This window comes from Lissotriton vulgaris, chromosome 3_1 (assembly GCF_964263255.1).
Source record: "Lissotriton vulgaris chromosome 3_1, aLisVul1.2, whole genome shotgun sequence".
NCBI lineage: Eukaryota > Metazoa > Chordata > Amphibia > Caudata > Salamandridae > Lissotriton > Lissotriton vulgaris.
The window spans coordinates 291294036-291321049 of record NC_141689.1 but is presented as its reverse complement, the minus strand read 5'-3'; the positions used below and the strand labels follow the sequence as shown (position 1 = coordinate 291321049).

The window sequence follows — 27014 nt, the reverse complement described above, 5'->3', positions numbered from 1 at the left end:
ATGGGCCGCAAAGATCCTATGCAGAGAACGCTTCCTTTTGAGAAGGTCACGGACACTACCCCACCTCAAAGTTCAAACATGGCGGAGGTGGCGCAAAGCCTGGGTCATGGAGATGGATCAACTAATTCTCTGCTTCAGGAGATGCGGGCTGGTTTTAAAGCATTAGATAGCCGCTTTGATTCCCTTGATAAATCCCTTGCCAGCCTTGGCACCAAAGTTCAAGTTCATGACAGACTTCTGGATGTGGCGGAGGCACGCATTTCCGACATCGAGGATGGAACTGCACAATCTGTCAAACGTCTCGACCACATGGAACGCATTCTGAAGGAGGTTGCTGTTAAAAACGAGGACTTGGAAGCACGTAGTCGCCGAAATAACGTACGCATTCTTGGAGTTCCCGAGTCGACTCCTACTGGCCGCATGGATCTGTTTGTTGAGACCCTCTTGTTGGAATTATTTGGAAAAGAGGCTTTCACTCCGGGCTTTGTGATAGAGAGAGCCCACAGATCACTGGGCCCTCGTACCAACCCCGGTCTCCCTCCTAGACCGATTGTAGTGCGTATCATGAACTTCCGAGACAGAGACACCATTCTTCGGCTGGCAAAGGAAAAAAGAGACGTGGAATGGCAAAGCTCCAAACTGTCTTTTAATCCAGATTTCACTACCATGGTTCAGGAGCCGAGGCGAAAATTAAATGGCGTCGCAGCCGCTCTGAGAAACTTGGGACAGTGCTATGGTATGCTGTACCGTGCTAGGTTGAAAGTGGATGTGGATGGCAGGGCCCGCATCTTCGATAACCCAACGGAGGCACAGGAATTATGTCAAATCTCCAAAAAAAAGATTAACCCCTTGGCCAGAACGGGGTTCAGCTCTGTTTTCCAGTGCTGGTATGGGATGAGTGGGAGACTCCAAATTTTAGGCATTAAAGTTTCAATTTGCAGGAACACGCTAGTAACTTTGCATTGAGATTGCAGTTAGCTGGAGACATGCCGGGGCGTTGCTGCCCCCCATGGTGCATCCTTTGTACATGGTTTTGTTCACTTTGGGGTACTGTTTTTTTGGAACGTCAATTCAACGTAAAACAATTTGGTACTTCACGTTCACTCTCATTTGGGATGTGGCCCTGCCCCTAATGGGGTGTGGCTGGGTGGGGGGTGGTGGATGGATAATTTTTTTCATAAGTCAATTGTTCGACGTACATCTAAATCATTCTAGATCGAGCACTGCTGATCATGGTAGATTGTCTGTTTTATTTGCAATGTTATGTCAACCAGATGGCTAAGTTTGGTAATGTGGAAGGTCCATAGTCCCTCACCCTACTCTTGTGGAATGTGAGAGGCTTGAATAATACTCAAAAGCGTAGACAGGTCATCCATTATCTATTGAGATACAAGGTGGACATTGTTTACTTGCAGGAGACGCATCTCCCCAAGTCAGACAGGGCACATTTCAGGGCGAGCTGGGGCCCACATAGATATTTCCCAAACTACAGCAACTAGGCCAGGGGAACAGCTATTTTAATACACAACAGGGTCCCATTCTGCCACAGTTCCACTCTCCAAGATTGCGAGGGACAATATCTGGCAGTGTCGGGGTCTATCTTTGGAAGAAAAGTTACACTAGTATGCATTTACGTCCCGAACACGGATAATCCAGATTTTTTTCACACTGTGTCAATGCAATTGGTTAAGCTAGATCTGCGGACTCTGCTCATGGGCAGAGACTTCAACCTACTCCCTGATCCCATCGCGCATAGTACCTCGGTGGCACATGATTCTCAACCCCCGGCCCACCCGGCTCTCCAGGAGCTCTGTGACCGGTACACCCTGCTGGACGCTTGACGGAAATGCAATCCCACCACTACAGAATACACACACTATTCAGGATAACACAACATGTGGATGAGGATCGATTTTTGGCTTATCTCACCGATATTTTTGGCTTGTGCTCTTTGGTTGAGACGCTCCCTAGGAACTATTCGGATCACTCTCCAGTTAAGTTGCTCTTACGGATCCCCCGGGTTTCGAGCGACAATGGCTGTTTCCCAACCATGCCTTACAGGATGAAGTCTTCAGGGCTGAAATACACGAGGATATTGAGGACTATTTCGCAATAAACACTGGCTCAGTAGATTCATAGGCTGTACTGTGGGAGGGATTTAAAGCAGTTCTTAGAGGCACATGGATTGCCAAGCAGGCCGGAGTATTAAAAGACTTACGCAACACGCTAGCACAGTTTGAGAGAGACCTAAAGGCATTAGATGAGACATCTGCACATCAGGCAACATCCACATATGGGAATAGACGATTGGTACTACTGGAGGAATACAGAGACACAGCAGACAGGGAAATTCTATTCTTAGGGAAATACCAGACAGCTAGATGCTAAGGAGAGGGTGAACGGCCTGGGAAGGTCCTGGCTCAGTTACTGAGACCACCCTATCACAAAACCTACATTACTGAACTCCAGGCATCTGACTCATACACTCACACCTCCACTAAAGACATTCAGAGTGGCTTCCTGGAGTTCTTCCCAAAGTTATACTCATCTACCCTAGGGGACAATAAAAAGGCGCAGGAGAGCTATCACAACGAAATTGCATTAGTCTACCTGGAAAAACACGTGCAGGACTTCCTAGCTGAACCCATCTCAGTTGCAGATGGGCTTCTCGCCATAGACACCATTTGGGGCTCCTCAGCGTCTGGGCTAGATGGATTCACGGGGGTGTTTTACAAAACATTTATAGACATACTGGCCCCAAAACTTATTGAAGTCTATGCTGAAGCTTTAGAAAAACAGACTCTACCCCCACTCTGCGCAAAGCAGTCATAATTCTTCTTCCCAAACCAGGCAAAGACCCTTCGCAATGTGGCTCCTATTGCCCGCTGTCCCACCAAAACTTGGATTATAAAATACTGGCGAAGGTCATCTCAAACAGATTGTTCCAACTAATGGAATTTATAATCACACCGACTCAATCCGGCTTTGTGCCCCATTGCTCCACCTCCCTCAATCTCCGCACGTTGTTATCGTTCATTCATAGGATTGACCAGGACACGCCTGCAGCTGCCATCCTACTGGACACGGAAAAAGCTTTTGACTCATTAGAATGGTCCTTTTTTCTCTCCATCATGCGCCGCATAGTCATGCCCGTGGGCTTCATCTCCACCACTGCCCTCCTGTACACTAAACCAACTGCCTGTCTGCGATTAAATGGCACACTCTCCACTCCTTTTCAGCTTACATGCGATACTGGACAAGGCTTCCCTCTATCCCCACTACTGTTTATTCTGGCCATGGACCCCCTCATAAGGTTCGTCTAAGATTAAATGGCACACTCTCCACTCCTTTTCGGCTTACACACGATATTAAACAAGGCAGCCCTCTATTCCCATTATTGTTTATTCTGCCCATAGACCCCCTCATAAGGCACTTCCAAGAGAGACATTTACACAGGGGGCTGCAATTTAACACAGGCCCCCTACTGGTATCGCTGTATCAATGGGATTACTGCTGTTCAGTTATGCAAGACTTCTCCCTGAACAGCAGACACAAACTGCTACTTTTTAAATTCTTGCATCTCATTTATTTCACCCGTGGCACTGTCTCACAAAATAGACCCAGCCAGGCGACATAGCTGTCACAAATGCTTCGCACCACACGCTGACTTTGCTTACCTCTCCTGGACATGCCCCAACCTGCAAAATTATTGGGAACAGTTCCACCACACGTTGGGCCAGATGTTGCACATTCACCTGACCCCAATCCCAGAAGTTGCCCTATTAGGATACACACTCACCTTCCGCAAGAAAACCTGCAGGTTTGCATCACTGGGTCTTTTAGTAGCAAAGAGAGAAGTGGCTCTACACTGGGGGCAGAAAACTGCCCCAAAAGCTCAGGGTTGGTTACATAGTCTTGCCTATTGCAATGTAAACTTTGAGGTCTATGCATGTCTGATGCCCAGTACATCTCGCCCCAAAGACATCTGGGGACCCTGCAAGTCATATGTCGAGGATGATCCTGCATCCACATCTGTCACGTTTCTTATGTATAAAAGTCAGTGAATCTCGCTGTGATGCATTTTGATTTCTGGAAGAGGAGGGCTTTTTGTTGATGATTTTTGTTATTAGAAATGTGGGGGAGGTAAATTCAGAGGGACCCTTACATGATGTACGGTTAGTATTGCAATTGATCCCTTTTACTTGGTAACTGGTTGAATATATTTGTGTACGCTATCTTGGAATGATGTGACAATCTATGACGACGAAGTGATGTACCAGCATATATATCAAATGAAATCAGGTGTTTGTTAAGCCCAACTACTCAGCTGTAATGGTCTCAAGGCGCAGAGGTGGAGTGGGGGTGGTGGGTAATCGCAGGTTTCAGTTCATCTGTATTTCCTTTGTAAGACGAAAATGGAAAATAAAGTTAAAAAAAAAGGTTGATCTGCTCTGTGCCACAGTTTTTTTTTTACACAAGTTTTTTTTTAAAATACATTTTTCATCTAGGAAACATAATTCCTGCCTATTGATAACTTTTTGTCTGCTTCCCGGTCTGGCTGTGTTGTGTGTGGGTCTTTCTGAGACACTTAACAAATGTCAACTGCAATAATTCTTAAATCAGTCATGGGCTGCCATGGATACACGCCTGAAGGGCATGGTCTGTATAAATAGGATAGGTTTCTTAAAACTATTATCTTGTTCCAAAGTATACACCTTACATGGGTGACTGACTGCTGGTCAAGGATGTCATGAATTGTATGCATTTATCTTGCTTTCTAATTTGAAAAGAATCTCTAAGACTGTTGTAGGTGAAAACCTCATATGCTCCGTATAATCATGGGGCTATTATCACTGAGGTCAATAACTTCAAATAAGAATGTGAAGATGCATGTCTACCATGGTTAGATGTTTCAATTCCTCACAGGTCACTTACATTTACTATAGTACTGATAAATAATATGGGGTTGGGTATTATTTGGTCTGGGTATTTGATGTGCTTGGTTCTGTCTACATACTTTGGCCTTCAACCCCAATTTCAGAGATGGCCACATCTTTGTCAACGGAGCGCATTGTGAACTCTGAATTTTCCTGGTCAGTCACTTTGCCTGGTTTATGCCTGTGCTTCTGGATGCCAGGTATTAGGCTTAGCTTTTTTTCGGAAACCCAAAATCTTACAAAAGAATAAATCTCACTGTGGATCTCCAGAAGCCAGAAGCTCCCTTAATAGACCAGATATATTGGATACAAAGACTACTTCCACCAGGATTCACTAAGTATGTATCTTCCTCTCTTCTGAGTTTATTGAGGATCATCAAAGAGGCCTTCTATATAAGTGAATAATAGGTACTATAAGGGGGAAAATGTATGGGAAGTCTGCATTTTTAAGATTCACTCTCTACTAGCATCAAATGTGTTTTTTCAATGTTCATGAATTTATCTTCAGGGTGTTATACATCTTCATTATAAAAGATCATTAGCGCAAATGAAAGCCTTTGCTTTGGGTAAGTTAATTGATTGTCACCACCTATTTCATAGTAGAAGGATACGAAAGAGAAGATGATTGCAAAACATTATTGCGATTAAATATTTCTGCTCTCGCTTCAAACATTGTCCTGATAGATCTCCAGGCTTAGTTGATAAGATTGCCCCACAGATGCAGAACATTAAACTATTAATTGAATAGAGAGTACAGTAAATTTGCCAGAACAGTGACAACAGAACCTTCTGAAGTTCAATGAAAATGTAAATATTTGGTACAGCCTTAAGTTTATTAACCAGAACAGATCTCTTAAGTCAGTAGCTGAAATATTTTAGAGCATGCTTCCCTAGAGTATCAAGTGATGGCCCAGGAGGTCAAATGGTGTCTCTCTACAATTTTGATTACTCTTTTTCTTAGATCATGCAGAAACATGTGAGTTAAATGATTATGGAGTGAATGAGCAAACTGATGAGGTCACACAAAATCTTCTGCTGAATAAAGTTCTACTTGGTTCTGCAAATGTGTCGTTTCTATAGCTAAGTCCATTCTCCAAACCATCTGAACAAGTCTAGATGTTGACATACAATCTTAGAAACCTATTGTTTTATTTTGGTTCCTCCTATGAATTGTCCACGTATTAATATTAAGTAGTAGTTTACATCCAGTGGATACTTTTGGAAATGTATTATATGTAAAACTAGTGTGCACTAAATAAACAAAATATTCCAAAAAAGACATCTTACATAGAGCAGTAAGAGGTAGGATATTCACACAGAATCTAGAAAATAACATATTTGTCCTGCCTCAGCATGTCTGCATTTTTGGCAGTGGTTGTCGATTGAAGATAATATATCTTTTAAAATTATGAGTTTGGTCCATCATGCACATGGGCCAGTTCCTTCTTTTCTGAAGAAAGACTATTGTAAGTATAATCAGCCAAGAGTATACACTCCGTGCATTCAGAATTCCCCTCTATTCAATTCTTCAAGCACCACAGTTGGTGGATACATCTTTTTTAGAACTCATTACAGTACCTTCGACCTGCTTTTTGGAAATGGCATAACCTCGTATTCTGGGTACAGGTTAAAACATGACGGTTTTGTAAAGTATTTGGGTGAGCACTGCAGGATTTTTGTTCTGCACTTTATAGTGGATAACAAAGCATAACATAATAGTGACATTTGTTTTCAGATTTGTGAGCCTTCATTGAGTTAGCATTATACAGAACACTTTTTTAGCTTTGTTACTATTTTCTTAGGCCCTATAATTAAATTGCTAAGAAACCATACAAGAAATGCTTTCTTCCCAAATGCTCCTGGACTGGAATAATCCACTCTTATTTGTTGACGCTCTCTGCCCACAACCTTAACTTTCACTGAAAGTGTAGTTACTATATGGAATCTCTAAAGACCTCTGAAATCACTCCTAGCCTGCCTGTATTAGAAATATATCCCTACACCAGAATAAAACAAATAAACAAAATAATGTGCACTCTCAAAACTAATAAATTGAGTCTACTCTGAATGTATGTAAAATAGAAATTGTCCCATCATCTTCTCTAGTGTCACTAATTGGGAGGTGACAGGTCTAAGGAAATCTATTTTTAAGAGGACCAATGTACTTCAAAGATGAAGATGTAGACAATTTGAGAACAGAACATTAGTGAAGACAGTACAAACACTATAATCTCACTTCTTGGTGTGTACAAGGCTGCTTTAATGTGACAATTATACCACAGTAGGTCGGCTTACACCATCAAATAATGGACTTATTAATAGGGGAAACAAACCCCCAACCACCTTAAAACAACTCATCTACTAAGCCTAATGAACCCAATACATTACGTACAACTGCCCTGAAGCATCATTTAACCTCTAATTGTATACCTGCCCCGTCCTTGTCCTTCTATCTCTGATTCTCAAGAATCACTCTTTTTGAGTTTATCAGCTCAACCCCACCAATGCCTCATGTGAGGACACAATGTCCAGGCAATGAAGCAGTTTGTAACCTATATTTAATATTATAAGTCAAGAACAATAAGTAAACAATATGAAGGACCCTGGAGATCATCACCAACTGCTGTCAATGTTCTCTCCTCCACATCATGAAATTCTATGTTCCACATTGTATATTATATCATCTAATATAGGCCCATTAGTATTGGGGAACAGCCTTTACGACGCGGCTGTTACACCGCCGTGCCGTTACAACGCGGTTTTTTCAACGCAAGTCGTTACTACGACTTGCGCTGGAGGGCACTGCAGGACAAGGAATTTTTTAATTTACTATCTAACACCTTCCCTACTGTACGTAGGCTGGTGTTGGAATAGTAAATGAAAAAATTCCTAAGTCCGCACCCCCTCCAACGCAAGTCGTGGTAACGACTTGCGTTGAAAAAAACGCGTTGTAACGGCACGCGTTGTAAAAGTACGCGTCATAAAGCCGTACATGCATTAGTATTATATTCTCTAATATCAGCTTCATATATTTCTTACATTCTAGATACCACACCCCATTCCCCATGAGCTGCCTTACTCATCCAGGAAACCAGCCAAGCCTCCTAGAGCCCGAGAAACTGCCAACAACTCCACACCAAGAAATTCTCTCCCCTGAAAAGTTTCTTGCCCTACCGCTCTTACTTATCTTTCTTCATGCCACACAGCAGTACTAATTTTTCTAACTTGTGGCCCTTCTTCAAACCAAAAGCTTATTCCCACAAATGCTGTGCTACTCTTTTGCAGCACTTCCAAAAATACTGGGCCCGATTCACAAACGTATTCTGAGACAAAGTCTAACTTTATGGCCTTCGGTATTTACAAAGGCCATTTAGGAGTAGTAAAGTTAGGAATGTGCCTAGAGTGCATTCCCTTCGATTTACAAAAGGGGGTAGTGATGAACAGAGTGTCTGAATTGAGCAGACCACTCTTACCCAGTCCAAAGATCAGGGCTTGATCCATCACCGTTATTTATCTCACTGCCCCATCCCAGCTCAGAACCTGGCTATATGCAAATCAGTCTGTCCCTGGCCCAGTGCATCATGGGAACAGGGCAGACTAAACTACCAAGCCAATTCTTTACCAGAAAGGAGACAAGCTACCGGGGACCGGTTTCTGGCATTTCAGCCTCTTCGGCCCGGCTTGCTTGAATCCTGATGGAGCAGTGAGAAAGGGACTCATGTCTGAGTATACCCTGCCACACCTATAGTGGCCAAAATCGATTTACAAAAGGGGGTGGTGATGAACAGAGTGTCTGAATTGAGCAGACCACTCTTACCCAGTCCAAAGATCAGGGCTTGATCCATCACCGTTATTTATCTCACTGCCCCATCCCAGCTCAGAACCTGGCTATATGCAAATCAGTCTGTCCCTGGCCCAGTGCATCATGGGAACAGGGCAGACTAAACTACCAAGCCAATTCTTTACCAGAAAGGAGACAAGCTACCGGGGACCGGTTTCTGGCATTTCAGCCTCTTCGGCCCGGCTTGCTTGAATCCTGATGGAGCAGTGAGAAAGGGACTCATGTCTGAGTATACCCTGCCACACCTATAGTGGCCAAAATCGATTTACAAAAGGGGGTGGTGATGAACAGAGTGTCTGAATTGAGCAGACCACTCTTACCCAGTCCAAAGATCAGGGCTTGATCCATCACCGTTATTTATCTCACTGCCCCATCCCAGCTCAGAACCTGGCTATATGCAAATCAGTCTGTCCCTGGCCCAGTGCATCATGGGAACAGGGCAGACTAAACTACCAAGCCAATTCTTTACCAGAAAGGAGACAAGCTACCGGGGACCGGTTTCTGGCATTTCAGCCTCTTCGGCCCGGCTTGCTTGAATCCTGATGGAGCAGTGAGAAAGGGACTCATGTCTGAGTATACCCTGCCACACCTATAGTGGCCAAAATCGATTTACAAAAGGGGGTGGTGATGAACAGAGTGTCTGAATTGAGCAGACCACTCTTACCCAGAGTGCATTCCCTTCATCACCACATTCACTGTAGGCAAAGACATTCCAGCAACACAGACAGGGAGCATTAAAAATGGTGCTGGAGCAGAGGTTATGGTCTCTGCCTACAGGGCAGGTTGTAGAGCCGACCGCCAAACTTTAGATCAGCTCCTCTGTCCTTCTTGCTCATTAATGCCCGCTCCGTCATAAAATATTTAACTGACATCCCAAATGTCATGACCAGCACGAAATTCTGTGCACTATCAATTCAATCATTATTCTTTCATTCATTCATCGACTGACATAAACTTTGTCTACTAAAACCATCAGACATACCATCAACCTGATCAACAAACACACTGTCCCCCTGTTCCCCAATGCAACATACCCATTATTGATACCTTTTCCCCTGTCTACTAACTATTGTCACACTAGCCTCTTGATTGGCATAGCCCTCTCCACTCTAAAACCTGGTGACATTCTTCGAATTCTTACAAACCTCACAAGACGCTGAAGAAACTTTTCAATTACCTTCCATTGTTTGTCTTTCCACAGCAGATCCATATGAATCACCATTCTTATACATTCATTCCAATCCAGCTTCTACTCCAGATACCACACTAATGCAGCCTCTTTTGGGAACATACATCACACCAACCAGAAAGGTGATCCAATCTCCTTGTCCTGCTAGACATGTCTAAAGCTTGTGACACTATTCATCAGTAGGCCATTCACAGTGCTTTCTCCTTCTGCATGGACTTCTCCAAAGACAATGCTCAAGTTGTGTAGATCTTCATGGCCTTCTCGCTCCCCGTAACCCATGTGGTTCTATGTTGTTCCACCCTTAAGTACAACCAATTCAGTATGCACCTGCAACCAGGTGCACTGCTGACCACTCAAACATCAGTACATCAGTGGCGTTCATCTTTACCTCAGGCGGCCATGAGCATTTGATATTTACTGGCTCAGCTCTTGCCTTTCCCACATTCAATCTTGGATGCCTGTTGTGGACCTCATTTAAAATCCTCTAAAAACATAATTTTGTAAGAGACTCTCAGCCTAATCAAGCGTGCTTCACCTTGAAAAATGAACCCTTTACTCATTTACTGTACAAAACCTCTTGGATTCTACATAGACTTGGAACTCTCATTTATGACCCATGTAAACACAAATGTCCACACAAAGTGGCTCACCATCAGAAAACAAAACACTTCTTTCACCAAGACAACTTCCTTACTACTCTAAACATCAAATGCTCTTACCAATCAAGAGTAAGAATACCCTAATGAATACATTTCCAGATTTCACAGTCACCTCCATGAAGGCTACTGTTCATTGTGCGGAGCACCTTACCACAGCCCACAGGAAATATTACCATGTTACTCCTGCCTTCTCAGATTATTATTTCTTTCTCATAGTGGCCCGAGTCAAATTCAAAACTTACCGAATTGTCATCAAAACCCTAAAAGCTTTTAATTCATATTATCCTGCCAATATGCATATACTCTATAAAAACATCCTCTAGCCTAAGCACTAACGGGTCAGAAGCTAAACAGCAAACAAGTAAATTTTTGGGAAGCTGATTATTTCTTGCTATGCTGAAAATCTATAGAAAATTTTTCTCACTACTTTTGATTGTTGCCATTTCTTCTCAGTTTCCAGAAGAATCAAATCCCTCACTTTTCAAGGATTGCTACCACAGTAAATTTCAACTGTCCCAGGAAATCAATTCTCTCACTTTCTGATACTTCTTGAACAAACTGATTGTCATTTGCCCTGGAACTGTGTTGAGCTTGTACCCTTCTACTCTAATGTTAAGCTCAGTTACTAAACTTTACTATCCCATCGTTTCCCACCTTCTCGCTGTATATGTGTCCTCGACCATCATTCAATGGCCCATGCTCTGTATCCCATTAATTATGAACTGAGCTCTCTCACACCATGTCCAGGCGTCAAATATGCAATGTAGAAATTATGAATTAAATTAGCTTTGGCACTGAGTCATTTGATTCACTGGCATTAGTCGTGCCCTCTAAGCTGCTGCCTGTCTCTCTAGCACTGTCGCGCCTGCCAAGCACTGTGAGAATAATGTTATATACTATGCTTCCTAGCCCTGGCTACTCAGCCTGCATGAGTGTGATGTCATAGAATGTTGGGTGTGTGTGCATGCTTTGAAGGAATGAACAGTTAGATAGAGTGGGGCTGAGCAGCAGGAGGCTGCTCCCTGTGGGGCACCCCGTACCATCTTACATTAACTATTAAATCTACATGGCTACATCACTGGCTCCTGGTGTACCTATGATGACAGTACTTTTTCAGATACAAAAAATATGTCATGTTATGTTACTCTGTATCTGTAGAGCAGGTAGTAGTCTGCAATATCCCAAAATACTGTGACCAAAATATCGAGGAGGTAAGTGTGCTGATGAGGTATAGATTTGTCATTCTTAACTCCACATTGGCATAACATAAAGATATACATCATCAAGATATGTAGTTGAGGAGTTCGGAATAGAAAATCTATACATACTTACCTGTCATCATTTTGATCCCTGATATTCTGGTCATGATATTGTGAGTGCTTGATATTCCTTCTGAGATGTTCTCCACCTTCACCAACAAGCACAGACGTGCCACACAGCAGAGGGTCATTGGGGGACTGAGTAGAAATGAAAATGAACCGCAAGAGTTTAGATTAGGGGTCCTATTGATTTTGGTGAGTGAGGCTAGGTTTTGTTGAGAAGTAGCTGTGTGGGTCAGTGGTGGGGGTGGATATTGAACGTTAGCAGATTCATGCAGTTGTGCTGCTGTATTTCAGGCAATTGGATACTAGATTTTGCCTAGCGCATGTCCTGCTTCCATGCTGTTGCCAATAATAGTGGTGTAGGCAGGGCTCAAGTCAAGGGAAGATGCGGGTAGATGCTGTCTACCCACCATTTTCAGAGGGTAGACTCTGTCTACCCTGCTGCAAAGCTGGCCACTTTCAGTGGATTGCCACTTTCTTTTCCTACTTCTCCCAAAATCCACAGAAATATGCTGAACTAGTTCTGGTGTCGTTTTCTGACATCAGTGCACTTTCAGTAGCGCCTGCGCGTTGTCTGCTTTTGTTACAAGCAGCAAAGCACAGCCAGGGTAGGGGCTTATCCAGCTTCTTCCATAAAAAAAAGCTGGAGTTAAGGGGCCATTTGGCTTCTTTTTGTTGGAGTATCCTGGCTGGAAGCTATTGGGAGCCTCACACCTAGATGCAATGGAGGGGAAACAAAGGCTCACATCTTATCACTTCACAGGTACTTAAGAGAGAAATGCTTTTGACTTTGTTCAGTTCCTGTATATAAGAGATATGCATACACTGTAAGATTGAAAAAAGTGAGCCCAAAATCCGGGTTCGGAGACCTGTCTTGTGTAGTGGCTAATCACAAAATAATATTAAGTGCAGCCAAAACAAGAAAAAAAAAATGTCTTTCTTGAGTTCCCCCACTCACCGGAGTTTCCTCACGGTGACATGCTTCATCATTGGGGCCATCCCAGTTCTCTACGAAAAGGGGCGTGCTACGACTTGCAAACTACGTAGGAGCACTTTAGTTGTGAAGGACTATGTGTGGTGCAAAAAAAGTGTAGTGAGGTGGAGTGGGTGAGTAAGTGAATTAAAAACACCGTGCTAGTGGGCCTCAATAATTTATTCTGCTCCTAGGTTGGTATACTAAAAATGGGGTTTACCTAGCTGCCTCCCCTCGGACCGCATCTAGAAGATGCGGTCCGAGGGGAAGCAGCTAGGTAATACCGCGTGGCGTTGCTGAGTAGGAACATTGTTTCCACCGAGGCGACACCGCCCCTCTCAGAAACCATGAAGTGCTATTAAGCACCCAAAAATGTTCTTCATTGAGCAATACATACGTCAGTAAGTTACCACGTATGTACTTTGAACCACGCATGTGTTTAAATTGAACAGCGTTCACAAGTGTAAATACTTTCTTTATATTAATCAATCCTTAACCTTGATTTTAGGTTTCTAGGAGTGGCATATACAGGGCTGGTCCCTCTATGGTCCTGAAGAAACGCTAGGGGTTAGCGTGAAACATGTTGACCATATACTGAACCTACCTCCATAGTTGGTCGGTCCACAGTACAAACCCCATTTTTAGTATACCAACCTAGGAGCAGAATACATTGTTGAGGCCCACTAGCACGGTATTTTTAATTCACTTACTCACCCACTCCACATCACTACGCTTTTTTTGCACCACACATAGTCCTTCACAACTAAAGTGCTCCTACGTAGTTCGCAAGTCGTAGCACGCCCCTTTTCGTAGAGAACTGGGATGGCCCCAATGATGAAGCATGGCAACTCAAAACCTGGCTAGTCGATAAGTAATGCTCCCACCCTCCCTCAAGCGCCTTGAGACCCTCTGGGTGAGTAGTGCGCTATACAAATTCCTGAACTTGAACTTGAACTTGAACCGTGAGGAAACTCCGGTCAGTGAAGGGACTCAAGAAAGACATTTTTTCTTTCTTTTTTTGGCTACACTTAATATTATTTTGTGATTAGCCACTACACAAGACAGGTCTCCGAACCCGGATTTTGGGCTCACTTTTTTCATATGACGCTTTAGGAGGGCGACCTGCTCTTAAGTACCTACATTTCCCTCTGGTTATATATATACACTGTAAGAATTTCAGATGTGTTGGTCGCCCCAGTATTTACACAACTAACAATTTAAATACCACTATTTTGTTTTATTTCATTCATTGCGCTTTAGCACTACTCATCAAAATGCAGGGTTTCAGAGCTCTTACATCACACATACATACTATACATTGACAATAAATCATATGTGCGTACATCAAAACAAAGGATGTGTTACATTAGACCGTGAGGGTTCCAAAGTGTAGGAGCCACATGTCCTTCATACCTTACTATGGTATTTTAGAACGATTACAAGTTATGAACTGCAAGTAACAAAAAGATCTCTGTCATAAAAGCAATAACCCACTTACCTAGTTACATAAAATAAAAAAAACTGTCATCTGCGTGTTACATAATGTGCTTTGCAGGAAAAATATTAACTCTCTATGCTACTTTGATTCAAAACTAGGACTAAGTATAACACAGATGTCTCTAGCAAATGTGTTGTCCGCCATAGTTATCTTACCATTATTATTCCCTTAGATTTAGCTGACACACAAAGCCTTCTGTAGTAGGTGTCTTAACTCCATAAGATATTTTAAAATACAGGTATTGCAACCAATTAAGTAGAACAGATTTACTGCCAAAATTCTCCTTGTTGCCAGTTTCTTTCTGGCAAGGTTTAAAAATATTAATATTTAAATTGAATACCAGATTTGTTAAATATTGTAATGCACTCAAACTTACTCATGCTAGACCTGCTAAACGTATGTGAGGTCTTGAGATCTGATGTCACTTCCTGTGAGCTCATGGGTTGTGATGCCACTTCTTATGGTGCCACATGTGAGATCACAAGCTGGGATGTCACAAGTGATGATGCTCCTTCTTGTGATGTCACACGAGGTTATGTCACACCTACTCTGCCTAACTTGGTGAGTATCCCCACTTCAACCCTGGATGTAGTGGTGCTCCATGGTGAGGAAGATCACCTCTTCTACAGTCAATCCAAAAAAGCACTTGCACCAGCCAAATCAGACCCGCCTCTGGATATCTGCCCCCCAAGGATCTTTGCTGCTCTCTCCAAGCAGCCAGTCCTGGTAACCTGCTCCTTATGCAATCTTTTAGCTAATACCGGGAAAACGTCCTCTGCCTGGAAAGCAGCACTGGTCACGCCGATACAGAAGAAGGCCAATCGGGCTTCCACCAATCTTTCCACCTATCTCGCTGCTTCCCTTGCTGGGCAATCCATTTGAGGAACAAGTAAACCAACATCTCATGGAATATCTGGAGGTCAATAAAATCTTTTATCCGCCACAATCCGGATTCCGATCTCTTCATAGCACTGAGACTATCTTGTTAGCTGTCACGGATCACATCAGATGTTCTCTTAATGCGAATCTTATGTTGCTGGACTTGTCAGAAGCATGCAATACTGTGTCTCATTCTAGGCCGCTGCGAAGGTTGCAGGAGATTGGTATTCACAGGACATCATTACAATAGCTCGGGGATTTCTTAACCAATAACACCAAAACTATTACTTTGGGCACATATAAATCTCGTGCAATGTTGCTGGATAAGGGGGTGTCCCAGGACTCTTGTCTTAGCCGTATGCCTTTTAATATATATGTTGCTCCCTTCACCAAAACTGTCAAAGCCTTTGGTTTTGAAATACTGCCCTATGCTGACTACACACAGTTATTAATCTCTTTTGAAGAAGACCTGGATAAAGCAAAAGACGGCTTCTCGGATGGGATGAAAGCTATTGCAGCCTGGATATCGGAGAATTGACTGCAGTTGAACGCTGGCAAAACAAAGATTCTGTTGTTCAGTAAGGCCCAGCAGAGTTGGGGCTGTGATTGGTGGCCCACAGACCTAGGCATGGCTCCGGCTCCTAAACAGGTAGTTAAGAATTTGGAAATCCGCCTAGATCAATCTCTTACTATGAAAGAAAAAGTTCAGTCTATTACAGCCAACTGCTTTCATATGATGTGTCGTTTGAGGGGAGTCTTTCCTTTTTTTCCAACTCTCTGCGAGGAAAACTGTGGTACAGGCTCTTGTCATTAGCTGCATGGATTACGGCAATGCCCTATTGGCTTCAACAAATGAAACATTGCTCTACAAGTTGCAGGTTATTCAGAATACAGTGGCCCATCTCATCTGTGAACCACTGCTGGGGCTGCCCTCTTCTCTTCTAAACTTTGCTGCCAGTTCGAAAAATAATTATTTGTAAACTTTGTTGCCTCACCCACAAATCTTTGAATGGGAATGGTCCTAGCTATCTATCTGCTAAACTGACACATTATTGTCCAGCCAGACCTTTACGGTCTAGTCACAAGGTTTTATTTACTATTCCTGGAGTCAGAAAGTCTCGAACTGGGGGCAGGTCTTTTTCATACCTTGCCCCTTCCTCCTGGAACGAGTTACCATTGCATGCTCGCCTGTGCTCTGACCATGCCAAATTTAGGAAATTATTGAAAAAAGCATTGTTTTAATCTGTAACTTTACAAGTCTGTTGCCTGTGACCTGTTTTGTGCCGAGATACCAACAGGGGCGGCTCCTCCATGTGGGCGGAGGGGCGTCGCCACACTGCTTTCTCACAGAATTTTATGTTTCTGCTATTCGCACTGTGAGAAAGCAGAAGGGTTTAGTTGGGGGCGGGTGGATGGGGGGGTCCTGCTCTAGGGCAGGGGAGGAGTGGCTTGCCCACTCTGAGGGCACTGACTGTTTGGTCGGCCCCCGGGCTGACCAAACCAGTCATACAAACTCTCTCTTTTCTCCATGTAGGCTGCATGCAGCCTACATGGAGAGAATGGCCTCCTCATAGACGCCTGTTTGGTCGGCGTTGTGATTGGCTTGGGGGAGGGTAGGGAGGCTGCCGGCTTCCTGTGAGGAGCAGAGACGGAGCGGGACCGGCCCGGGGAAAGTAAGTTAACTTTTAGTTTAAAAAAAATTTTGAACTCCCCTCTGCGGCCCCCTCCCCGCGCGACCGACCCACCCCCACCCGCAAGTCATGCCTACCGCGACTTGATAACCCTCTCGGGGTGATTCATGCGTACTATAAATCAACATAACATAACGGGCTAAGACAATCAGTGACACAAATAAACTATTTATCTGTAGTGTTGGTGATAACAAATGGTTAAGTTGGGTTGCCTAATTTCAGCTACTTAATATATTTATAACTTTCTTACCGTGACTTTCAAACTTTAGTATTATGAAATTGTACTGTTTAATGTAAAATTGAAATTGCATCCATTTATTAACTGAATTGTTAAATAACTGATTATCTCCCTATGGCAGCAACGTTTAAACAAGTTTGTTAAACGTTCCTTAGTTAAAGGAAGCTTTAATATGTCACTTTCCTTTTGAAGTCTCTAAACTGCCTTTTGAATAAGTAATTATTGTGGATACAAAAGTCAGAGTTTGGCATACTTTAAATGTACTTAATATTTACTCGTTATTACTTATTATTGGAACCGATATTAGCACATTGTATTTAATGGTTCTCTGGGGATATGCTATCTTGCCAAACACTATTTGGAATTTAAGTATTGACTTAATGAATGAATGTGGGTGTGCACAATTAGAGTCGCATGTGGAGGTTTATCTTTCATCAATAGGTGTAACTCATCCATAAATACAGCCTGTGTTGGTTCTGCTGGTACAAAATCAAATGTGGTGTCACATCAATCACAGAGCCACTGCCATCAGTGCAGAAGAGGTTGACCCTATTTATAGCCAGTGGCGGCCGCCGCAAAATGAAAGTGGGTATGAATGGGATGGGTGAGGGGAAAGAACAGTGAATTTAAGGGGAAATAATAATTTCGAAATTTTGCCAGTTGCTGCCGCTGTCTCTGATGGCCGCCTGGGTGCTTCTCTCCCGCAAGTCTCTGGGAAAGCACAAGCTCCCCACCCAATCCAGATGCTGCTCTCATGCTATGAGAGCAGCACCAGTATTGGTCTGAGCAGCCTGGCCTGCAGGTTAGACAGGACCTGGGAGCCTGAGGCTTTTCTCCAGCCCAGCTGTGCAACACAGCTGGGTTGGAGAAATAGAAGTGCCAGCCTAAGACCCCTTCTCTGAATTCCTTGCCTCCAATGGTCCGCTTTCTAGAGAACTGCCCTTGTCCTTTTGTAAGGAAGTTCAGCATCTGGATGCTGTGGGATAGGGGTTTGCTGTGTAGGCAATAAAATCAATCTGTAAATCACTCTAACAATCAAATGTAGCTGGATTGCCAGGCATCTGCTTGTAAATGCTGAAGATACAAATATGTAATTTTAATCTGTGCAACTTCCTCTTCATCAGGTAATCCAAAACCAGAAGTACTTTGGTATAAAAATGGACAACAACTTTCAGGTATGAAGCAAATTTCACGGTATGAAATGAAAGAAGATAATGAAATTCACACACTCCATTTCTTCAGGTAAATTTATTGACACACTTTATGTATACATTGTTTATTGGAAGTTAATGAACAAACAAATAGATTTTCATTGATCAAATTTGGTCTGATGATTTTTGCCAAAAATGATTTTGATCAGGAAATTCCAATTTCTACTAATGTTGATGGGATAAAAACTTCAGTTATTAATATTTTATGAGTTAACTACAAGCATATTACTCACCCCCATGAATTCAGCCCTCTACCCATGCTCCATATTTTTGCCATCATTTTGTTCTGTTTTCCATGTAAATAATATTCTATCCTCCATCAGCATGACGCCCTGCGACTGGATAATAGCCTAGCTGTGCATGCGTGGGTCAAATACTACACTTATATGAAGTTGGACAAATTGTGCCAGCATTGCCCAAATGGTAATGTGAAGTTTCTGAATTCACAGGTGAATGTGAGAAAAACTTTGTTCAACCTTAGTTAAAATTCACCATAGTTTTCTGTTTCAGGAGGGTGTTGAATTCTGCCTTTTAATTCTTAAGTCTGTTTTCCATATGTTGCAAACAAGATAAGAGAAGAACCTTCCTCCTACATTAAACCTCAACAAGGAACTTGAAAAAGAGGTTATATGAGACCAGTTCCATAGTTCATTGAGGGGCTAATCATTAACTTTGGCTTGTGAAAAAGAAGACTGGACTAATTTTTAGTGCAGTGTGTGACACATAGACACTTGATTACTATCCTTTGAGGTACCACAAGGATCATCTAAATGATGGATAATGTGCTCCCTCAATGGTACTTACAAATGTGGCTCTGCCGCCACATTTTGAACAACCTGAAGACTGTGTATTAGACCTCGACAGAGGTGAATTCCCAGAATCTGATTTGGATGAGGTCATGACATTCACCATTATTAGTTTTTGCATACAGGAATATAGTATTTAGGGGGGATTTTCTTAATAACTGCAAATAGCAGACTATGAACTGCCTAGCATTAATTTAGACGGCTGGGGTTGGATTTATTTTATGTTCAATGACTTGGATGTTGTCAGCGTAGTTGTAGAATTTATGCCATAAGATGCATTCAGTTCAGCTAAAAGTTTCACATATATGTTAAAGAGAACTATGGTTCAAAGGCTGCGAGAAGATTATCTACTCACAATGCAAGAAAAAAGAGGTCCTACTAGTTCTAGTCCAGGATACAATTGCTTTCGAGAAAACTAGTAATTCTTTTCATTACATGATTTTCCCGGATCTTTGTTTTGGTAGACAACAAACACAAATGCTGTTAACTTGATGGTCCAATTGGGGCATCACCAACAAGGGTCTGACAACTTTTTTAAGGGTATTGGATTGGATGAAGATGATTGCCATTTCTTGGTTTGTGATGGTCAACTTGTTCTGGACACCAACTCTACTACTTTTTTACATGTACACATAAGAGATAGAATAGAAGGCACTGATTTTACAGAGAATAGATTAGTGCCGCCCTCAGAAGTAGAGGGAAATTGAGAAAGACTGTCTGAATGAGTTGAGTTCACAGAACATAAACATTAAAAGGGTTAAAACCAGTCTCCTTATAAACATTGTCCCGAATATTCTTAAGTTAGTTAAGGGAAAAAGTGACAAATGGTTGTAGAAGTTCAGTGAAGAGTCATTCTACTTTTCAGTGCCTTGTGTGGTAGGCTCCTTCATAATAGAGAATTAAACTTTTTCAGTGATAGAGGCATTGTCTGTGTGTGCATAGTAATACTGAGGTTGAAGTTCTTTGCGGCTATTTCAATGATATCTAAATGTTTATGGTATGTACTTATACAACACTGAATCCAAATATGGTTCTTCTGCTATTTAACTTGTATGTCCATTCTTTACATTTATCGGTAAGGACGTCTAAAGTTAGGCAATGGGAAACAGATAGAATATCATTATTATTCACAGAAATAAAAATAGCAAGACTATGGGGAATCACACTACAGTAATCTCGAGGTGCGGTTTCCAAGTATTTTATTAAGGTAAAAGTACAGCGACTGACCGAGCAGAAGCACAGATCTAACTGCCTGTGGGTTTCATCAATATCATTCCCTCTTCACATTCTGATTCCATTGCTGAAATCTAAACCCTACACATCTCTCCTATTCACAATTATCCCCAAAACAAAACAAGACAAAAACAAAATTCTAAAACAGGAAGAAATTATTAGAAAACGTACAATGCATATTTCAAATCGATTGTGGAAAAACAAGGAAGGTTACACATAGTCCTTCAGCTTTATGAGTGGTCTTCTCTCAGAATGCCCTCAAGGTTCTCGGGCCATAAGACATATGTTTCGGATTAATCTGAACACCATCCCCTCTCAGACAATCACCACCACCCTACTGGGGAGACAACCTCTTTTTATACCTTTATTCTACCACTTGCAATCCTCTAAGATGACCACTCGATCCTTGACCAGGATAACTTTCTTTGGTTGAGAAAATTTGGACTGGCCCTTGGTCATGATGCCTGGTAGTCGAACTCTGGCCACATCACCTAGTTTAGAAAGTGAAGTATATGCTCTCTCTGGATTTGTGCAACAAGCATACTTCTTTTGTGCCATTTCACGCTTCAACTTTACTGATGCAAAAACAACAATTGATGGACAGAATGTTGCACAATGGCAAAACATTCATCCCCATTCACAGATCGTTATTTTTCTCACCACACCACCCCAGTTCAGACATGGCCATATGCAAATCAGTCTTAGCCCTGTGCCTCATGGGAACAATCCAGCCCGAACTGCCAAGCCATGTCTTCCCTGGATCGGAATCAAGCATCCTAGGACCGGTTTCTGGCTATCAGCCTTCATCAGCCAGGATAGCTTGATTCCAGTGGCATGGAGAGCACGGGACTCACGTCTGAGCATACCCGTCCCACTTGGGGTGACAAATGCAAAAACAACAATTGATGGACGGAATGTTGCACAATGGCAAAACATTCACCCCCAGTCACAGATCTGGGTTTAATTCATTGTTATTTTGCTCACCACACCACCCCAGTTCAGACATAGCCATATCATCAGCCAGGATAGCTTGATTCCAGTGGCATGGAGAGCACAGGACTCACGTCTGAGCATACCTGTCCCACTCGGGGTGACAAATGAAAAAACAACAATTGATGGACGGAATGATGCACAATGGCAAAACATTCACCCCCAGTCACAGATCTGGGTTTAATCCATCGTTATTTTGCTCACCACACCACCCCAGTTCAGGATACTTGTTTCCGGTCCAGAGAAGACATGGCTTGGCAGTTCGGACTGGACTGTTTCCATGAGGAACAGGGTCAGACTGATTTGCATATATGGCCATGTCTGAAACTGGGGTGGCGGAGTGAGCTGAAGAATGATGATGGATTAAACCCAGATCAGTTGACTGGGGGTGAGTGCTTGCAATGATCAACACTCCGTTCATCATCCCCTTTTGTTTTGCTTTGTTCAACTTTACTGATGGCAAATTCCTTCCCACCTTAAAACTACCCACTCATGGGCAATCAAACTTGGTAGCAGGCTCATGACTTTTGAGAAGGGTAAACAGAGACACCCTTGTGACTGCATAGGGATTCATGACCACAGTAAAGCCTCAATTTCCTTGCCCCAATCCAGTCTGCTAGCAATGGATAATTGAATGTTGTTCATAATAACTCTATGGCACCTTTCTACTAGGCCATTGTTGCGAGGGTGGTACAAAGATGTTTTGGTATGCTTAAACCCCAAGGGGACAAGAGCTCCTCAAACCTACGAGATGTAAATTAAACCCCATTATCTGTTATTATCTCCTCAGTAGCCCCTTCTCTCACGTCTGCCGATTGTAGTAATTTAATGACATCTGAGGTGTTAGATGACCTCACGAATTCCACTTCGGGTCAAGACAAAAAGTAATCGATAAGCACAATCCATATTTGCAACTCTCATTGACCACATTGATGGGTCCTGTGATGTCCTTTCCCAATTTGGTGCAAGCCTTGTCTGGCACAGGCACAGCTTCCACTGGACTGGGTATGATAACTTGGGATGTGTTGCCTGTGGCACATGCTAAACACTCCCTCACAAAATGCTCCACCTCATTATCCAGACCTGGCCAAAACATATCTTGGAATCTTCTTTTCATAGCTCTCGTTCCCACATGGCCCTTGTGCACCAGATTCAACACCGTGCCACGAACCCCACTGTCTACAACCAATGCATCACCCCTTCTTCGAAGTCCAACTGATATGTTTAATTCAGAAAAAAAATGTTTAAAGGCTTCAATATTTATAAAGGACTTGTCCTTGGACCAATCCTTGCCAATCAAAGTCAATTTCAAGTTCAAGTTCAAAAATTTGTATAGCGCACTACTCACCCAGAGGGTCTCAAGGCGCTTGAGGGTGGAGGGGAGGGGGGGTGCTTTACTTATCGAATATCCAGGTTTTTAGTTGCTTTCTGAAGGAGAGGTGGCTTTAAGTAAGGCGGAGGTGGGTGGGGGGAGAATTCCAGGTTTTGGCTGCTAAGTAGGAGAAAGATCTTCCCCCCATGGTGGATCTATGGATGCGCGGGATTGCGGCGAGGGCTTGATTGGACAATCGTAGTTGGCGGGTGGGGGTGTAAAAGGACAGGCGCGTGTTGAGGCATTCGGGTCCTAGGTCGTAGAGGGCTTTGTGTGAGTGGGTGAGGAGTCGGAACGTTATTCTCTTGTTGACGGGGAGCCAGTGGAGGTCTTTCAGGTGACCGGAAATGTGAGCTTGGCGGGGGATGTCTAGTATGAGTCTGGCTGAGGCGTTTTGGATGCATTGGAGTTTTTTCTGTACTTTGGCTGTTGTTCCGGCGGATCCAGAATCTGCCATTATGTTGATGGGAATCTCCGACACATTAATGAGGCAATATGAACTTTTAATCCTATCAGTTTCTACTTACAACACATTATTCTCCATGTCCCCCTCATTCTCCTCCATGTCCCCCTCATTCTCCTTGCACTCCTTCTCTACTAGATTTACATAAGTTGGCAAAATATCAGTTTTTCCTACACTTTGTACACTTTATATCAATAGCAGGACACAATGAGCAATTACCCAAATTATTTCTGTTCCCCCATCTGTAACACCCCATAACTGTTCTTTTTCCCTCAAATTTCTTCAGTTTATGTTTTACAGCATCCACTTCTTGCACAGCATGTACATGTGGGCTTACAGACATCTGCTCCAAGTAAATCATGGTTGCTTCAGTACTGCTTGCAATTTCAACTGTTCCCTCTAACGTTAACTTTTCTGTAGTTAACAACTTTTTCTGTTTTTTTGTTGTTGGTTTTCTCAACAACCTGATCTATAATTATTTCTTCCTCAAACGCCCCATAACCACAAGAAGCTGCCTATATTCTTAAAGACCCCACATAGCACTCAATTGACTCACCTGACAATTGCTTTATGGCATAACACTTGTTTTTATTTATTTTTTTCTTGTTTTTTTTTTAATCCTCATCTGCCCAACACACGTCCCTTAGATGCGGAAGGAACCGACCAACCATCTCACTGCCTCTGGGAGCAAGGCCCTGAAGATTGAGCCGCTTCACAACTTGACAGAGAATTTTATGAGTTGATAGGAACAACCATACATCTTACGACGATGTCTCAAAGCAACTTCGTGCCTAAATATTCAGTATATATATGTCGAAATCTGGGCAGACCACAATACTGAACTATTGAGTGGGTGGGCTTAATCATCGGATATTGGGGGGAAAAAAAAACCCCAAAAGGACCTCACTTCCACTCTGTTAAAAGTTTCCAAAATGTGAGGTTCTGGGCTCTATATGATCTTCTCAGATCTTCCTTTGAGGTTTCATATAATGAGTGGGTGGGAGGGGTGGTGTCCACCCAGTGCATGCATATCTGCCGTCTTGCCAGCAGAATAGCGTAAAACAGAAAAGATCGTGCTGTCCCAATTATGTTCTGGTCTACACCAAGAATGACAAGTGGTAAAGATAAGGGGATGTCGGTTTTGATAATTGAGTCCAAAGTAACTTTGATCTCTGTCCAGAAAGTAGCTAAATGGGGGCAATCCCAGAACATATGAATGTCAGATGCTGAGGGCAGTTGACATTTGTTACAACATTTCCCCTCTTGAAATTTGGATAGACGTAAGGGAGTGAGATATGCCCGATGCAGGGTGAACAGATGGTTTCGTCTAAGCCAAGCGGGTTTAAGCAATTTATATAAAAGGGTAAAAGATTCTGTCCAACTGTCCTCTTCTATTGCCGCAATTTCTCTCCCCCATAGCTGTTCTGGCAGGTGAAAATCTCCATCTATCTCCTCATGTATAGACCAATACCAACAGGCCACCTCTTTGCCTCCCATCTGTTTTTCGGTTAACTGTTGTTCTAAAGGGCTAATTCTCCCAATGTTAGGGACTTTCCTAATTAATTCTCTGGCCCAACTACCAATTTGTAAGTATTTAAATCTTGACAATGTCAACCCTACTTTTTCCCTAAGGGCTTCCCACGATATCAGGATACCTCCACCAAGTAGATCACCCTATCTAGAAAGCCCAGCTGTTATTAGGGGGGTAGCCAGAGAATCCTGCATACATGGTGGAAGTCCGGGAGAGTCCCAAATTGGTGCATGATTAGAATAATACGCCAACCCCACTCTACGCTTAATTTGTACCCATGTCTTCAATTGCGTTAATAGAGTCTTCAACCTCACCTTCTTGAAAAACTTTTGTTCTCCGAACTTAAAAAGAAACCCATCCAATGGGAGGTTTGCCCCTACCAACATAGCTTTAAATAGCTTCCCATTTGAGGTGAGGTCTGGTGTCTTCAGAAGCATTCTTGAATGGGAAAGCTGAAACGCCCAGGAATAATACTGTAGATCTGGGAGGGCCAGTCCACCTTTTTCCCTCCTCCTCCTCAATTTTTTCCAAGCCAGCCTCGTGGCTTTGTAGCCCCATATGAAAGAGTTTATTTCTTGTTGGCACTTAAGAAGTTGTTTAGAGTCAAATGCGATGGGAATTGTATTAAAAATAAAGGTCAATTTCGGAAGGATGGACATCTTTACAATGTTGACCCTCCCATAAATTGATAGTCTAAGACCTACCCAGGATCTTAAAAGGGCCCTACACTCTTTGGCGACCAGGACTAGGTTTGATTTTGCCAATGCGTCAATATCTTGTGTAATTTTGACTTCCAAGATAACGTATTGAGTGAGTTGAAGGTGTCACCCCCACACCCGGATTGGCAATATTCCATGTCATCAACTCGGTCTTATCGGCGTTAATGTCGTAGCCGGAAATACCTCCAAATTCTTTGGCTTTTTCAACCACTATGGAGAAAGCATTTGCTGGATCGCTGATGTATATTACAATATCGTCAGCATATAGCCCGACTTTCCTTTCCCACCCACCGAATTTAAATGAAGAAATTCTTGAGTCGTCTCTAAAAGATTGTGCAAGTGGCTCAATGTATATATTAAATAGTAAGGGGGACAGGGGACACCCCTGTCTTGTCCCCCTAGTGATCAGGAAGGGCTGAGTGCACACACCATCCACCATGAAACTTGCACTGGGGTTTTGATATAGGAGTCCAATTGATCTTCGAAAATTTGGACCAAATGCGAATTTCTTCATAGTTTCGGCTAAGTTTCGGCTAAGTACGCCCAATTTACTCGGTCGAACGCTTTGGTAGCGTCAAGGGTCATAATGGCCAAAGGAAGGGAAAACGTAGAGGCCATGTCTACTGCCCCGATCAAATCATATGTAAGGTCCGAGAGTTGTCTACCCTTTATTAAACCCTTTTGGTCAGTGTGGATAATTGACCCAACCTCACGTCCAAGTCTGTTTGCCAGCACTGCCGCAAAGATCTTATAGTCGCTGTTTAGAAGTGAAATTGGCCTATATGAGCCACATTTAGCTGGGTCTTTCCCGGGTTTCGGAATCAAGACAATAATCGCCTCTCCCCAAGATTTGGGAGGATCCACACCATTTATTAGGATGTCGTTAAAAAGTCTTGTCAGCACCGAAACTATTTCCGGAGCTACTACCCGTAATAGTTCGCCGGGAAGGCCATCCGGGCCAGTTGCCTTGCCCCTCTTCACCTTTTTGATGCTTTCCCTCACTTCTTCCTCTGAAATGGGCCTATCAAGACAATCTCTTTGTTCAGAGCTGAAAGTGGGAAGGGTAATATTCTCCAACCATCTAGAATTTGAGATGGGGTCCTCCAAGATTTCTTCCTTGTATATTTTTCGAAAAAACTCCAAAAATGCTTCCCCAATATCTTTAACAGATGATCTTTCACTTGCCTCGCCGTCTACCATAATATGTTTTATATATTTTTTTGCCTGGTCCGATTTAATTTTCCAAGCGAGGACCTTACCTTACCTGCGGACTCACCATATTCAAAATTGGAGAGTTTACTTACTTCCCATTTTAGGGCGACCCTTTCCTGAAGAATGTTTTCTAGCTTCTCTTTTAATCCCTTACGCTGTTCTTGTTCCATATTAGTTCCGATTCCTGAGCCGATATGTTGATCCAATAATGCAATGTCCCTTTCAATACTGTTGATCTTAGCTCTGTAGA

General features: G+C 42.8%; 1 protein-coding gene across 1 annotated transcript in view; it reads left to right on the top strand.

The window, feature by feature from the left end:
* Positions 1–27014, top strand: part of ALPK2 (alpha kinase 2) — a 618993-nt gene that overhangs the window by 130098 nt on the left and 461881 nt on the right. Inside the window, exon 3 of the mRNA XM_086960478.1 lies at positions 18352–18469. Coding sequence (XP_086816604.1) covers positions 18352–18469 — 118 coding nt within the window. The remainder of the gene's footprint in view (positions 1–18351; positions 18470–27014) is intronic.